This window comes from Micromys minutus (assembly GCF_963924665.1).
Source record: "Micromys minutus genome assembly, chromosome: 20".
Lineage (NCBI taxonomy): Eukaryota > Metazoa > Chordata > Mammalia > Rodentia > Muridae > Micromys > Micromys minutus.
Window position 1 is genome coordinate 13,931,903 of NC_137955.1, and position 13,255 is coordinate 13,945,157.

The 13,255-nt window shown below is 40.6% G+C and overlaps 1 protein-coding gene across 1 annotated transcript in view; it reads left to right on the plus strand.

Annotated features, from left to right (window-relative positions):
- The window catches only part of SLC38A9 (solute carrier family 38 member 9), a 69,463-nt gene that overhangs the window by 4,958 nt on the left and 51,250 nt on the right, over positions 1-13,255 (plus strand). Inside the window, exon 2 of the mRNA XM_080933564.1 lies at positions 6,166-6,310. Coding sequence (XP_080789690.1) covers positions 6,201-6,310 — 110 coding nt within the window. The 5' untranslated portion in view covers positions 6,166-6,200. The remainder of the gene's footprint in view (positions 1-6,165; positions 6,311-13,255) is intronic.

The following is a 13,255-nucleotide window of genomic DNA, read 5'->3' on the forward strand; positions in this document are numbered from 1 at the left end:
AATTCAGTACCAGCTGGGTTCTGTCAGCTACGTGATCTAGGACGAGTTTCTTCTCTGAGATTGTGTTTGTTTCCCCTTGTTTGTTTTTTCTCTTCTTCCCCATCCCTTTCTTCTAATGTGACAGTAATATTTATTTACCACAACTCAACAGTTTAAGCAGCATCAAGCAAACATTAGACAGCAGGCAGCCTTGAGGAAAACAGCAGGAGCTCTATCTCCCACACCCTTTCTACTGACAGATGCATCATTTTCTTTGGGGTTCCTCCAAAATGACACACAGAGGCTGACTAGAAATGAATTCTTTCCCTTTAGCATTGTTTTGTTTGTGGTTGGTCAATTGGTTCTATGAAGAGGAACCTTTTCTTTATTTTTTTCTACTTCAGAATGTACTCTTTATACTAAATACTAAATGTTAAATACTCTGTGAAAACTCCATTGTGCAGAGTAATAGTGGTTGGCATGGTTTTATACAAATAGATGTATCCAGTTCAAAGGAAGACTTTTATAGTGTTAGATTTTCCAAATGAATTTTACCAGAGCCACTCTTTCTCCCCAGCCCTTACTTCATGCCATTCTTTTTGATGTGAGGATACAATTCTCTTTGCAAATCAGTTTTTCAGTTTTTAAACTACCCCTTTCAGCTGAAAGAATTTAAAAAATTATGTCAGGTATAGCAGAATCCCAAAAGTGACTTTAAACAAGATGTTTACAGCATTCATAAGCTTTTAATGCCATAGTATGTCCCGGATTCATTTCACATTTTACATGTATTATATATGGAATGTTTTTATCCATTACTTCAAAGAGCCATTTTTAAAATCAGTCAAATTTTTACATTTATATTAATGAAACAATGGAATTGTGAGGGCTCACTTTATAAGTAGGTTAGTGTCAGTTGCAACATAGAGAAATTTCACTGGGTCCCAGCATGATTTGATTTCATTCTTCTCTTTGGTTCTAAGAGAAGACAATTTCTTTTCCATCTTCAGTTTCTCCTGTTCCTTATCTTTCCATAATCCTAGTCTCATTTTAGTGAGGACACCTGAATCCAAGAATCTTCCTAAATTTCTCATTTTTCTTAGTAGCCACCAATTCTTAGTTAACGTAAGCTCTGTGAGTTAAAAGGTCTCATTTTCCCTGAACTTAGGCAGACTTCAGGGTAGAACTAAACTTGGTGGGAGCTAAGTTCCACACTAACCTGCGGCAGCCTGAGGCATTCTTTTCGGACGCCACCACTGAGACAGGGTTCTTGCCTGGGCTGCAGAAAAGAATTTCAGGAAGAGTTCGTGTGGAGCAGATTTAAATTTATTGGTAATTGATATATTACCATATTGCTATATCTACACATGGGTGTTAATAGAATATGTGCTCAGAGAAAGGACAGTATTCCCAGTGTGTAAGGTGTGAACTTCTCCAGAGTGTGGACCTTAAGTCTCTTAGCATAGCAACATGTGCACGACTGTGTGTGTGTGTGTGTGTGTGTGTGTGTGTGTGTGTGTAATTATATACATGGGAAATTAAGGCATGGTTTAAAGAAAGCTTATATTCTTGTTTGTTTGATTCCCAGAAAAATGCAGGTTTGGATCTAGAAAAGGAATAAAGACACATTCAAGTGATTTTGGTTTTAAATACGGTTCATTGCTAGTATCATTTGAAATATCTATTACCTCTATGTAGTGGAATTTTCCCTAATTGATAAAGATAATAAAGATGACAAGCAATCAATCACTGGGTGAGGAGGAGCTGGGATTTCTGGGTCTGGGGAGGAAGAGGGAATGCAGGAGAAAGAAACTACTCTTTGGACTACAGGAGCAAGCAGACACAACGTAGACCCGGGGCTGTTAGTTCAGGTGGCTCTGCCGTGGAAGACTTCTAACTTAGAATAGTAGGAGAAATTAGGATGCTAGGTTCTGCACCCAGCAATTGAGTTATCTGTTGATTCTAAACTAAGATTGTGTGGTGTTTTCCTTCTCAATGCTACTCAACTAAGCTCCTGGGAAAGGTAACTTGCAGGGCATGTGTTTGCAAGAAGTGCACCCCAGCTAGCTGAGGGAATTTGGAAGTGCGGAACAGAACAGATTCAGTAGTAGCTAGCTGCAGAGTAGAGAGAGTGAGTAGAGAGAGTGATTTCGGAGCTCTGGGGAGGCAGAGCCAGTTTTGGTTAGACAGGCTTTGGCAAAAAGGAAAAAAAATGCGGTCTTGGTCTATGTGCTGGGCTGAGAACAGACCAAGACCACTTGTCCAGTGCCTAGCTGGCGATACTGTGGATTTGTTTTTTTTTAATAATTCACATTACACCTCTATGTAGGATATCCCTAAGGCAAGTTTGTTAATTTTGCTGGAACCTTTTGACTTGTAGCAGGGGAGATAGTTTAAGTGAACCCTGGAGACCAGGGCCCCCTTTCTTCTCACATTTCCTTAACTTGTCTGTCTTACCTTCGAATCTTAGGCTTTAGTTTTAACACGTTAGTTAAAGCTTAAGGCAAACAAGTGAACTATCTGTTTTTTTAGGTAGATGAAGGTGTTGAGAACAGTTTGATCATGCTGGGTACAGTTTAGCAAATTTGAGACCAACTGGTCTACCTCATGAACCCTTGCCTATAGATAGATAGATAGATAGATAGATAGATAGATAGATAGATAGAAACTTCAAATTTACTTTTTTTTCTTTTTAACTGTTTTAGTGAAATTGATATTATCAGAGTTGCTCCCATTTTAACGGGATTCCAGTAGCAACTACTCTCAAACAATGTGCACTTTACACTAAAGCAATGGTTCTCAAGCTGTGAGTCTGGACCTGATACCCTGCATATCAGATATTTACATCATGATTCATAACAGTAGCAGAATTGAAGTGAAGAAGTAGCAATGAAATAATTTTATGGTTGGGGTCACCACAGCATGAGGAAGGGTCACAGCATTAGGAAGGTTGAGAAACACTGCAAAAGAATTGTCTCTTGCTACACATTTGAAAGTGTGCAATCTGCTTGCTCTATGAATCTGTTTCAAAGAGTCAACTGAAAAAAACATTTTAACCTGGGAGAAGTCCTGTTTGTTTTATTTTTTGGTCATTCTTGGTTATGTTCAGAGTATGTAAGTTGGACTAAATCTTTCACCGATGCCTTGCCAAGTTGATTTAGAAAGGAGAACCTGTGATTGGTATGGAGATGAACTAAAAGTGGAGTAATGCAGTGAAATTAGAACTCCTTTGCACCCCGCTGGAATAGCTCTTAAGAGATTTGGGAATACTATTTCTCTCAGCTTCATAAATTACATTTTTAAATTTATTGATGGTAGGAAATGTGGCTTAATTTTTTATTTTCCCCAATACCTCTTTATATCGTAGAAACTCAGTAAACCCTTGTTTAATGACTATGTTTAGCATTTAGCATTACTTATATTTTGGCTGTCTTAGTAATTTCTGCCATCCTAATCCATGCAGCATGTGGAAGTGAAATACTTATTTTGGGATGATACTAGTTTTGGTTACACCCTACCCCTTTGTGGTTCTGGAGCTTCTCACATGGTGTACAACAAGCTCCCTGTCACTGAGCTCATTTGTCTTTCCCTTCCAGTCTTTTTTGAAATGTTACTCTCCCAAGATATGCCTAATGGGTCTCTTTAGCATTTGCTTGTCTTTAGTACCAGTAAGGACCTTGACTGTCTTATACACTGGGCAGAGAAGCAGAAGTAGAGAGGGAAGTGAAAGGGAAACAACAGGAAATGCACAGATTTGGGGAACAGCACGTTACTAGTATCCTTGTCACGAAGTCGGTGGTGCATTGATGACAGTTGTCCACATGTTTATTAATAAGGAGGTCTTTTGTTTAAAAGGGAAAAATTGAAAAGGTGGCATTAAAAAGTATTTTTAGCTGTTTATTGCAATGATTAATGATACAACTGAACATTTCTCAGCACAGAGTTCTAATGCGTGCAGCACTATTTTCAACCCTATGTCAACAGTGAGTTGGGCGTTACTGTTTTGGTTTTGCAGGAGGGAATGCAGTGACATGGTGGTTCAATGGATGGTGCTAAGTCTCGTAGGTGAATGGCAGATTTCTGATACAAAACCTTCCTTCCTCCCAATCCTTCCATAAGTACTGTAAGAAAGTCAGAATAGATTTGGCTAGCCTAAGGCTCAGGAGTAGAGCACTCACCTAGCAACCACCCTAGCAACCACGTGTCCTGTACTCATCTCTAGAGAGAAGGAGGGAGGTGGTGAGGAAGAGGGAAGGGGCAGGGAAAGAACGAGCTAGAAAAGGTAACCTAACATCAGAGTCCGTTAAACCAATCGGGGACGATGCTACAGCATCGCTCAGTGTCCACACCAACTTGAGGTAGGAGACTTGAGAGTGACGGAGGTGCAGCATGAGAGCAAGCAGGACAGACAGCAAGCCCCGGTGAAGAGGACGGCTCACATTTGGGTTACCTGGCTCTGACAGTCCAGGACTGGCCCCTTGTACCTTTTATCTTTCTATGTATAACAGCCATACCAACAATAACTTACACAGTAAGGAATAAGAACAATTGCTTGTACAGCTCACAAAGTATTTCATTTTATGTAGTTCTTTTCATTGTATAGTGAAATATGCATACACAAAAGTACATTAGACGAACACACACTCACACATAGAGTTATAGAGCAAATATCCCTGTAACAACAATTAGATTGAAGAAGGTGAACACTGCCAGTACCATACAAGATCCCCCGGTTACAACCCTCTTGTCATCAGAAGTGATGCTGTTTCACCTGGATAATTTCGGAAGGAAGTTGTCTCATGCATTATAGATGTTTAGTATCTCACTGATCTCTGTCCTTGATATGTCAGTTAAATACATCCTCCCCCAAATTACACCAACTAATTGCATGATGTCAAATTCCTTCCACATTGCTCTGTTCTACATCTCTATGTGGTAGAATAAACTGTAGGGCCAGGATAACAGGAGGGAGTTCCACTCATCTGTGGAGTTCTTTATTCCTTTTCGTTAAATATTGTTTGGGGAACCTGATTGAAGAAAGAGATGTGGGGCTGGAGAGATGGCTCAGTGGGTAAGAGCACTGGCTGCTCTTCCAGAGGTCAGGAGTTCAGTTCCCAGCAACCACATGGTGGCTCACAACCATATGTAATGGGGTCTAGTGCCCTCTTCTGGTGTGTCTGGAGATAGCTACAGTGCACTTATATACATAAAATAAATAAATCTTTAGGGTGAGGGGGGATGGGAGTTGGGGGAAAGGGGATGATAACATTTGAAAAGCCAATAAGAGTCCAAATGGATTAAATGCTGAGTGTGAGAAAAGTCTCTGATCCGAGCAGAAGAACTAGTTGAAGTAGGAAAACTATGCATGTGGTTTGGGTTTTGGTTTTTTATTTTTTGAGAAAGAAAGTCAAGTTTAGAACATGCTCAGTTTGAGTTGCATAACTACATCTAGGTAAAGATGCTGAGTGCCTCGTTGAATATGCAGGCGTGCATTCCGGAGAGATGTGCATTCCGGAGAGATGTTTGACCGGACACATTACTGTAGATCTTCTGAACTTTCTGTAGCTGAAGTGTGTTATCTTCACACCTCCTCATGTGATAGCCACTGGCCACAGTGCGAGGGAGGCCCATTCACTTTTGTACTCTGATCTGAGGCTAAACTCTTACAGTCTTTGCTTTAGATGGACCTTGGTCTCTCTCTGTTTCCCTAAGTCTTGAGGCTTTGAAGACATCAGCTCAGATTCTGAAAAGGCAGCCACTCCCTGCAGCATTTCAGTGTTTCTTCTCTTTGCTTCCAGCTTACCTGATTTCATTCCCTCTTTCCTAAGCTTTTCAGAAAGATTTTTAAAATAGTCTATTCCAGGACTAGGTCCAAATAACCAAATCTTTATATTCCTGGAAATGAATTGTCTCACTTATTTTTCTTTAGGCTGAAAGATAAGAAATTTCAAGTTTGTAATATTTCCAATAATGTCAATCATGTACTGCACTGAAGACCTGTTGGCTTTACACCTATAGTCCCAGGCTTGCTCAAGAGTGGGAGACGACCTGGGTACAGCGAGCCATCTTTAAAAATACCAGCAGCAAATCTCCATTCTTCTCTATTTTGCTTATATGCAAATATATTAAAAATAGTAAAAAAAAAATTTAAGAGTAAACTAAATTACCTTTTTCTGGTTTATATAGGACTGACTTCCCCAGTGCCTGGAATCTGAGAAAAAATGGCAAGTATGGATAATGATTCTAGGCATCTTATCTCTGAGGTAGAACATGAAATAAATCCTGGACCTATGAATATCCAGTTTGATTCATCAGATCTAAGATCTAAAAGGTAAGATCTTAGTGTGTTTATTTCATTATTAGGCCTTCTAACAATTAAGATATGATACATTAAAGCCCAAAAGATCAATAGTATTGATAATGAAATAATCATTTTCTTACAGGATTTATACTCTGATATATGTGTATATGGTGATATGAATCCTGTTCCCTCATTTACACATAAAATGTTTTGGAATAAGCATGTCTGTTAAGGAAAGGGTTAGGTTTTATCAAGTAGGATGCATTTATGTAACTGACTCAGGTACCTGTCGATTACCCACTTCATGTAAAGTAATCCGATGCTAAAAATAGAGAAGAAATAGGCTTTTACCTTCACTGAATTTAAATACCAGCAGATAATTTAGAATAATCTTAGATTAAATAATCTTTCAGCTGATAACTGGAAACTTCAAGAGAATCTTCTAAAAAATAAGTAAAAGAAAAGTACTAGTAAGTGAGCTGAGTAAAGTAGTTACTGGGTAGACAGATCCTACAGTAGATGCTTGGCACGCAAACGTGAGGACCAAAGGTTTCATCCCAGCACATAAGCTAGACGTGAGCCCATGCACACCTTTAAACACAGTGGTGTAGTGTGAAGACAGAGGAGCACCAGGACCTGCTGGCTGCCAGCCCAATCAAACAAACAAGCATGAGTTCCAGATTAAGAAAGACCCTGCCTCTTAGAAGTAAGATGGAGGATAACTGCCCTCCTCTGGCCTCGATGCTTGTACATACTTGTGGGCACACATACACAAAGTGGTTACTTGCAAAAGAGGCAAAAATAACAAAAATAAGACCAAAAATGATGGCACACACCTAGCATTCAGCACTCAAGAGACAGATTCACAAAGATTGTGAGATTGGGGCCAGCCTGGGCTATTTAATGATACCCTGTCTATTTAAAAAGAAAGAAAGAGAAAGAAAGAAGTAACCAACATGCAAAACAACCGAGGCACTAGCAAGATGGCTCAGCAGACAAGGGTTCTTGCCATTAAGCCTGACTACTTGATTAAATCCCCAGGAGTCACATGGTGGAGGGGAGAACTTACCCAGTGCAAGTTCTGACCTGCAGAGATGCACGGTAGCACTTGAGTGTTCACACACTAAATGAATGATTGTAGAAAGAAATAGTGTAAAAAATTTAAGCAAAAATAAAAATAAAGCCTTCCAGAAAGAAAATGAAGTAGAAAAATATATAAAATATACTTAAAAGTAGTTTTAACAGGAATGTGCAAAATCTGTGAGAAAAACTAAAATGATGTAAAAATGGGGTTTGTAGTATTTTATCCAATCTGAGATGCTATTGGTTGTAAATTGCATTTAAAACATACAAAGCTTAGCACAGTGGCAGTTTGTACAGTGTCAGTGTACAAACAGGCAGACTTCTATGAGTTTGTGGTCAGTCTGGTCTAGAGTGAGTTCCAGGAGACAGACCTTGTCTTGAATGGTAGGGAGGGAGGGAGGGAAAGGGAGGGAGGAGCAGTTCAAGTAGATACCTGATGCTGACCTCTGGCCTTTCAGTACTTGTGCTCATGTATGCACACACACGTACACAAACACATGACCACCCAGAAAAAAAGAATTTAACCCACAAACTTAGTGTAATTCTCCACTCAGATCCCAGCAGCCAAGTCCGAGGTTGCCGAGTATCAGCAGTCTCACTGCTGTACACACTACTTTACATGCCAAATGGTACGTGTACAGGGCTGTATAAGTTAAGGCTGAAAGCAACTAGCATGTCTTCTTCCAGGACTGAAAAACTAAATTCTGACGTATTCATACAATGGAATATTCTTCATCTAGTACAAAGGAGCTAGTCTTATATCAGAATGGAACAACCATTCCAGTTATTTTGTTAGAAGGAAAAAGTGAAGTGCAGAGGAGTATCTAGAGTGTGACCACTCATGTAAAGCCAGTCACTGCATTAAAGACAATGCAGTATGTGTAGACGGAGTCAGGGGAGGCTTAGATGGCCGAGAGGAACGCACAGCTGAGTAAGGGAGCCTAGTGCACCTTAGTAGGTACTCAGCACCTGGTCATCAGCACCATGTTAGTCTGGGTAAGAGCTGTTTCCAGCCCAGGAGACAAGAAAGATGACAGTGAGCTGGCGCTGGCAATATTGTTACCCATTCTTCAGGTACCCCGTTTTTCAGGTTTTCTTGTAGCTAAAACTGGTAGTGTGGGATTAATCCCTGAAGAAGTCGCCGTTAACAGTGACTACCTGAAGAAATAGAGAGATTGATAATTGTGATTCTCATGAGTATATTCTAGTACTAGTGAATGTATGCGCTTACAAATGCTGACTGAATGTTTAGAGCTTTCTTGAAACTTCTAAGTTCTGTGCTAAATAATTGGCCACTGTGACAGTAAGACACAGGTCATTAAAGTGCATTCCATTACGATAAGGTGACAGAAGTTCAGTCCCTTGAAATTTTAGTCTAACAGGGTATCAAATGGAAACACATTCTCTATAAGGAAACCTGTGAAAGGAAGGAATCTGCTATTTTCAATCCTGGTGTAACTAACTGGTAAGAACCTATGAAGGAGGCCACCACTTGTAAGAACTTAGCAGTCCTCATTGCTTCTGTGTGGGGGATAATCTGCTGGAGAGAGCAGAGACTATTTGATGAGAAAAAGTATGAGTACTTTGAAACGTTGTTTCTGCTGAGATATAGATTCTCCCACTTTCCATGTGAATAAAACTTAGACAACTAGTTCCAAGATTCAGTTCTTTGAGTCCGTGCTCTGGATATGTGTAATTCGAGGTTTCTTCCCAGTCTTTCCAACTCAGTTCATTTAGGCCCATTTCATGTTGTTAAATGAGGACCTTCGAGTATTTATACTTCTCGGAGTTACATCGCCACATATGCCAGTTAGCGTCCATGACTGTGGTGTCAGCGATCGCCTTCCATTTGGGAAATTGGGAAATGGTAGGAAACACCATTTGATGTCTGAATGTGACAGCCTATGGTTAGCTTGCATTATTTTACTCTCCCACTAGGTGGCAGTCGAATCTTAAATTAGTTCAGATAAAAGTATTAACTGGCACAGCCTAAAGGATTGCAGGCCTATCATTTCTATGAAGTACAGTCTGAAGCAGGTAGAGGAAGGGATGCATGCAACAGGCATGTGAATCATTTAGGCGCTGTATAAAAAAGTGAGACCTTTTGTCTTTAGCATGCCTCCCTCCGATGCTATTTTGTCACCTGTTTGGGGTGGAATGAACAATAAAAACGTAAGTGGACGGGCAGAAAGGTCTAGAAGTCTCCTGTGTTCTATTCAATACATTCTGTTGGGAATTAAGAGGATTTTCTCGGGCTTTTGGAGACTACTAATGGAGCTGGTATTCAGGATTGCTTCATATTTTCCCACTGCTCTGTGACTATGCCCTGGGAAAGTTGACCATCCCAGCCAGCCTACAAAGTTATGAAATGGTTGGTTTTTAATTTTTCTTTTTCAGTTCTGGGTATTGAAGCCATGGCCTGTGTATGCTACGCAAGCACTCTACTGTGGCTTGGCTCAGTTTTTTGCTCTTCCCTTTTCTGGGTGTCTTTCTTTGTTTTCCCCTTTCCTTTTCCCGGAGTTCGGGGCTTTCCTGTTGTTCTTTGTAGGGTTACACATAAGGCAGGAGCTCCCCCCAGGCTCTAACCCCCAAGCATGCTCTGTATACACTCTTTTCTCTTACAAGCTTAGTGACCAGCACTCGGCTGTTGGATTCTTGCAGGACTATTGCCCACTTGGTATTAGAGTAGAGAATAATCTGATGTATCAGGGATGTAATCTATTAAATTTACGTGGCTGTTTTCATGTCAACACCAAAAAGTCTCAAAATACTCAATCCTAACGTTGAGGCTTTTGCTGTTGAGGACATTGGTTGTGCTCCATCAAGCCACTGAGATAGAATTGGGTATTTCTAATACAGAGCTTCCTCATGCCCTTGGAGCATGTAAGGTACATTATGGCACTTTGCTGTAGAGTATCTACCAGGCTGTATATTTGTGAAGCAACTTCTCTATTTCTTCTCCCACAAATGCTGTCACTGTAGATCCGCCTAAGTTGATAGGTGGGTATTTGTGGCTCTAGGAGAGGGAAAGACTCAAGCAGTTTCCTGAGGCAAATTAAAATGTTTAACAGATGTTGGCTTATGGCAGCAATTGGAAGTGGTTACCTGGTGCTTAGTAATATTATAGTTCAGGATTATGTAGACAACAAAAATGAGAAAAATTCAGGCAGTGGGAGACAGTGTTCTTAGCATGCACAAGGCCTACATTTGATTGTAAACTTTCTAGAAAGAGGAAGGGGAGAGGAAGGAAAAGAGAAATTGATTTTCCCATGAGGGCTAGTGTGCTAGGCTACCACAAGTTACATGATGAGTGTGCCACCAGGCAGCCATAGATAGATGGACAGGACCTCAGTTACTGCTGGTATCACTGCACTGGGGCAAGCGTACAAACTGTCATTCCCCCATCAAACCTATCTCTCTCTCCCTCCTGCCTCCTTTTCCCCTCCTTGGCCCAGTTTCTTCTGTACCCCACCTTCTCCTCTTACTTTTGTCCCTCAAAGAACTATATTTTTTTGTCAAATGTTTAAGGGGAAAAAATCTTGGTCTGTATTAGAGGCACCTTAAATGTATATGTGACTTTGTTACTTCATAAGATTATGGGTTTTTTTTTTTTCTAGTCTCATTGGAATCCTCTTATTCTCTCAAATTCTTGGTTTCAATGCCCCTTTTCCTTCTCTCTCTCCTAGTTAACTTTTCTAAACTTGTCTTCTTAGGTGTCTGCTCGTCCGAGTTTAGCTCTTTAGATCTATCAGTTCTAAGAGTTTTTGCTTGTCTGTTTTGTTTTCTTTCCACTCCTGGGAGGTTTGTCGTACTTTATTTTACTTTCTCCCTGTCTCTCTGACATGAGTGAGAGAGGCCTGAAGACCGGAGAGCCTGTGGGATGACTGCTACTCCACAGGGTCAAGTCAAAGATGTTTTGTTGAGCAGAAAAGGTAGGAAGAGTTAAGGCAAAACCTTTTTCTGTCTGGTTGGTGTTAGCGTATAGAGAAGAGATTTGTGGCCGTGGTATAATAGCACTGCAAAAACTTGAAGCAAGTGGCAGCAAGATTCAAGATTGCTTTAGACAGATTTAAAGCCGGATGCTAATAATGTACATAAATGGGTCTGGGGTCTTAGGAATATAGCTTAATCTGTAAAGACTGTGCCTTAAAAGCATGAGAACCCAAGTTTGATCCCCAGAAACCCCGTGAAGTGATTGGTGCAGTCACACATGCTTGTAATCTCACCACTGAGGAGCTGGAGAAAGACAGATCTGTGGGCAGAGCCCTATAATCTCACACACATTAAAAATAATGTTCTCAAAGGAAGTCATGTCCTGTCATGGCATGGCATGGCTGGGGTCATCACACACGACAGCACGGTGGCACGGCCTGCAATCCCAACACTTAGGAGATGGGAGGCAAGAGGACTGTGAGTTTCAGACCAGCCTGGGCTACAAGAGACCCTGTCTTAAACATGAAACAGAGAAAATTAGACAGGAAATTATACTGTGTGATTGTTGTTCTGTTTTATGTAAAGAGCAAGAGGAATCACCCAAAATGTAAATATTCATGCATGTTTTTCAGCCATGCACCAAATGTTACCGATTCGTTTAGTTTTGCAGTGTTGGGATTGAACCCAGAGCCTGATACATGCTAAGCAAATGCTGTACTACTGAGTAATGTCCCCAGTACATCAGCAATTGTCTCTTCAGTAATGTTTACATTATCTTTTCTCATGAGATACATTGCTTCTCTGATTTAGACACAGACACAATATAGAACGGAGAGCTGTTCTAAGGATCATGTTCATTTTCCTCCTCTTCCTCTGTTTTGTTTTGTTTCTGATTAGGAAAGATTGGGAGGAGGATCATACAAAAGCCTTTGGAATAAAACCCAGAAGCACAATCCTATCACACAGAAGCAAGCATTGCTATACTGTCCTGTGAGCTGCCTCTCTGTGATGCTTTTAGTAGAACATGTATGTGATCCTTGTCAATTGAATTTAAATCACAGTATGGCTTCCATAAGTTGGCCCGTTTGTTTGTGTGTCTCTCTGTGTTCTTCTCTGCCTTCCTCTTTTATATTTTCCTCTCTTGTCTTTTGTGCTTTTCTTTCTCATTTCCCTTTCTTTCTCCATTCCTTTCTTTTGCCAGCAAACATTAAGTTCCTACTGTGTGCTAGATGCTTTGTACATATGGTGTTTCCTTCTAGCAAAAACATTGAAACATGATGACTCAGTGGCTAAAATTGTTTTTAAAAATATGTGTGCATCTTATTTTTTACTAGGAAAATACTAATTAAGCCATTCAGAGCCGGCATTCCTAAGGACCCTGTGGAACCATAGCTTTCTGGATGTTCCTGCTTCTGCTGTTTGTACTGCTAAGGGCTTAGACAGTGCTCTCGGCCTTCCTAATGCTGTGATCCTTTCATACAGTCCCTCGTGTGATGACCCCCAACCATGACATTCTGTTGCTACTTCATAGCTAATTCTGCTACTATTATGAATCATAATGTAAATATCTAATATGCAGGACACCCAATGTGCAACCCTCCAAGGCATGACACACAGGTTGAAAACTTGGGGTGGGAGCTTTGCTGGTACTACTCTGTGCAAGCTGTAAGAATCAGCTGAATGAGGCCCAGGGACGTGTGATGATAAACATCTCTGAGGAAAGACCTATATAGATGCTCCCTGACAGAAATCTGATAATGGCATGCGGGAAGTTCTGAGACCCTAAGGGGGAACATATGTGCTTAGGACAGGGGCTAGGTAACTCAGTTTGTACAAAGATCCACATAGCGGATATTTCTGGCTATGTGGGCCTATGGCCTCACCTCTGCCATTGGAGTGTGGAGTGTGGAATGTAGCACAGAGCATTCATAATTGCATGAACTTGCCATGTTGAAATCC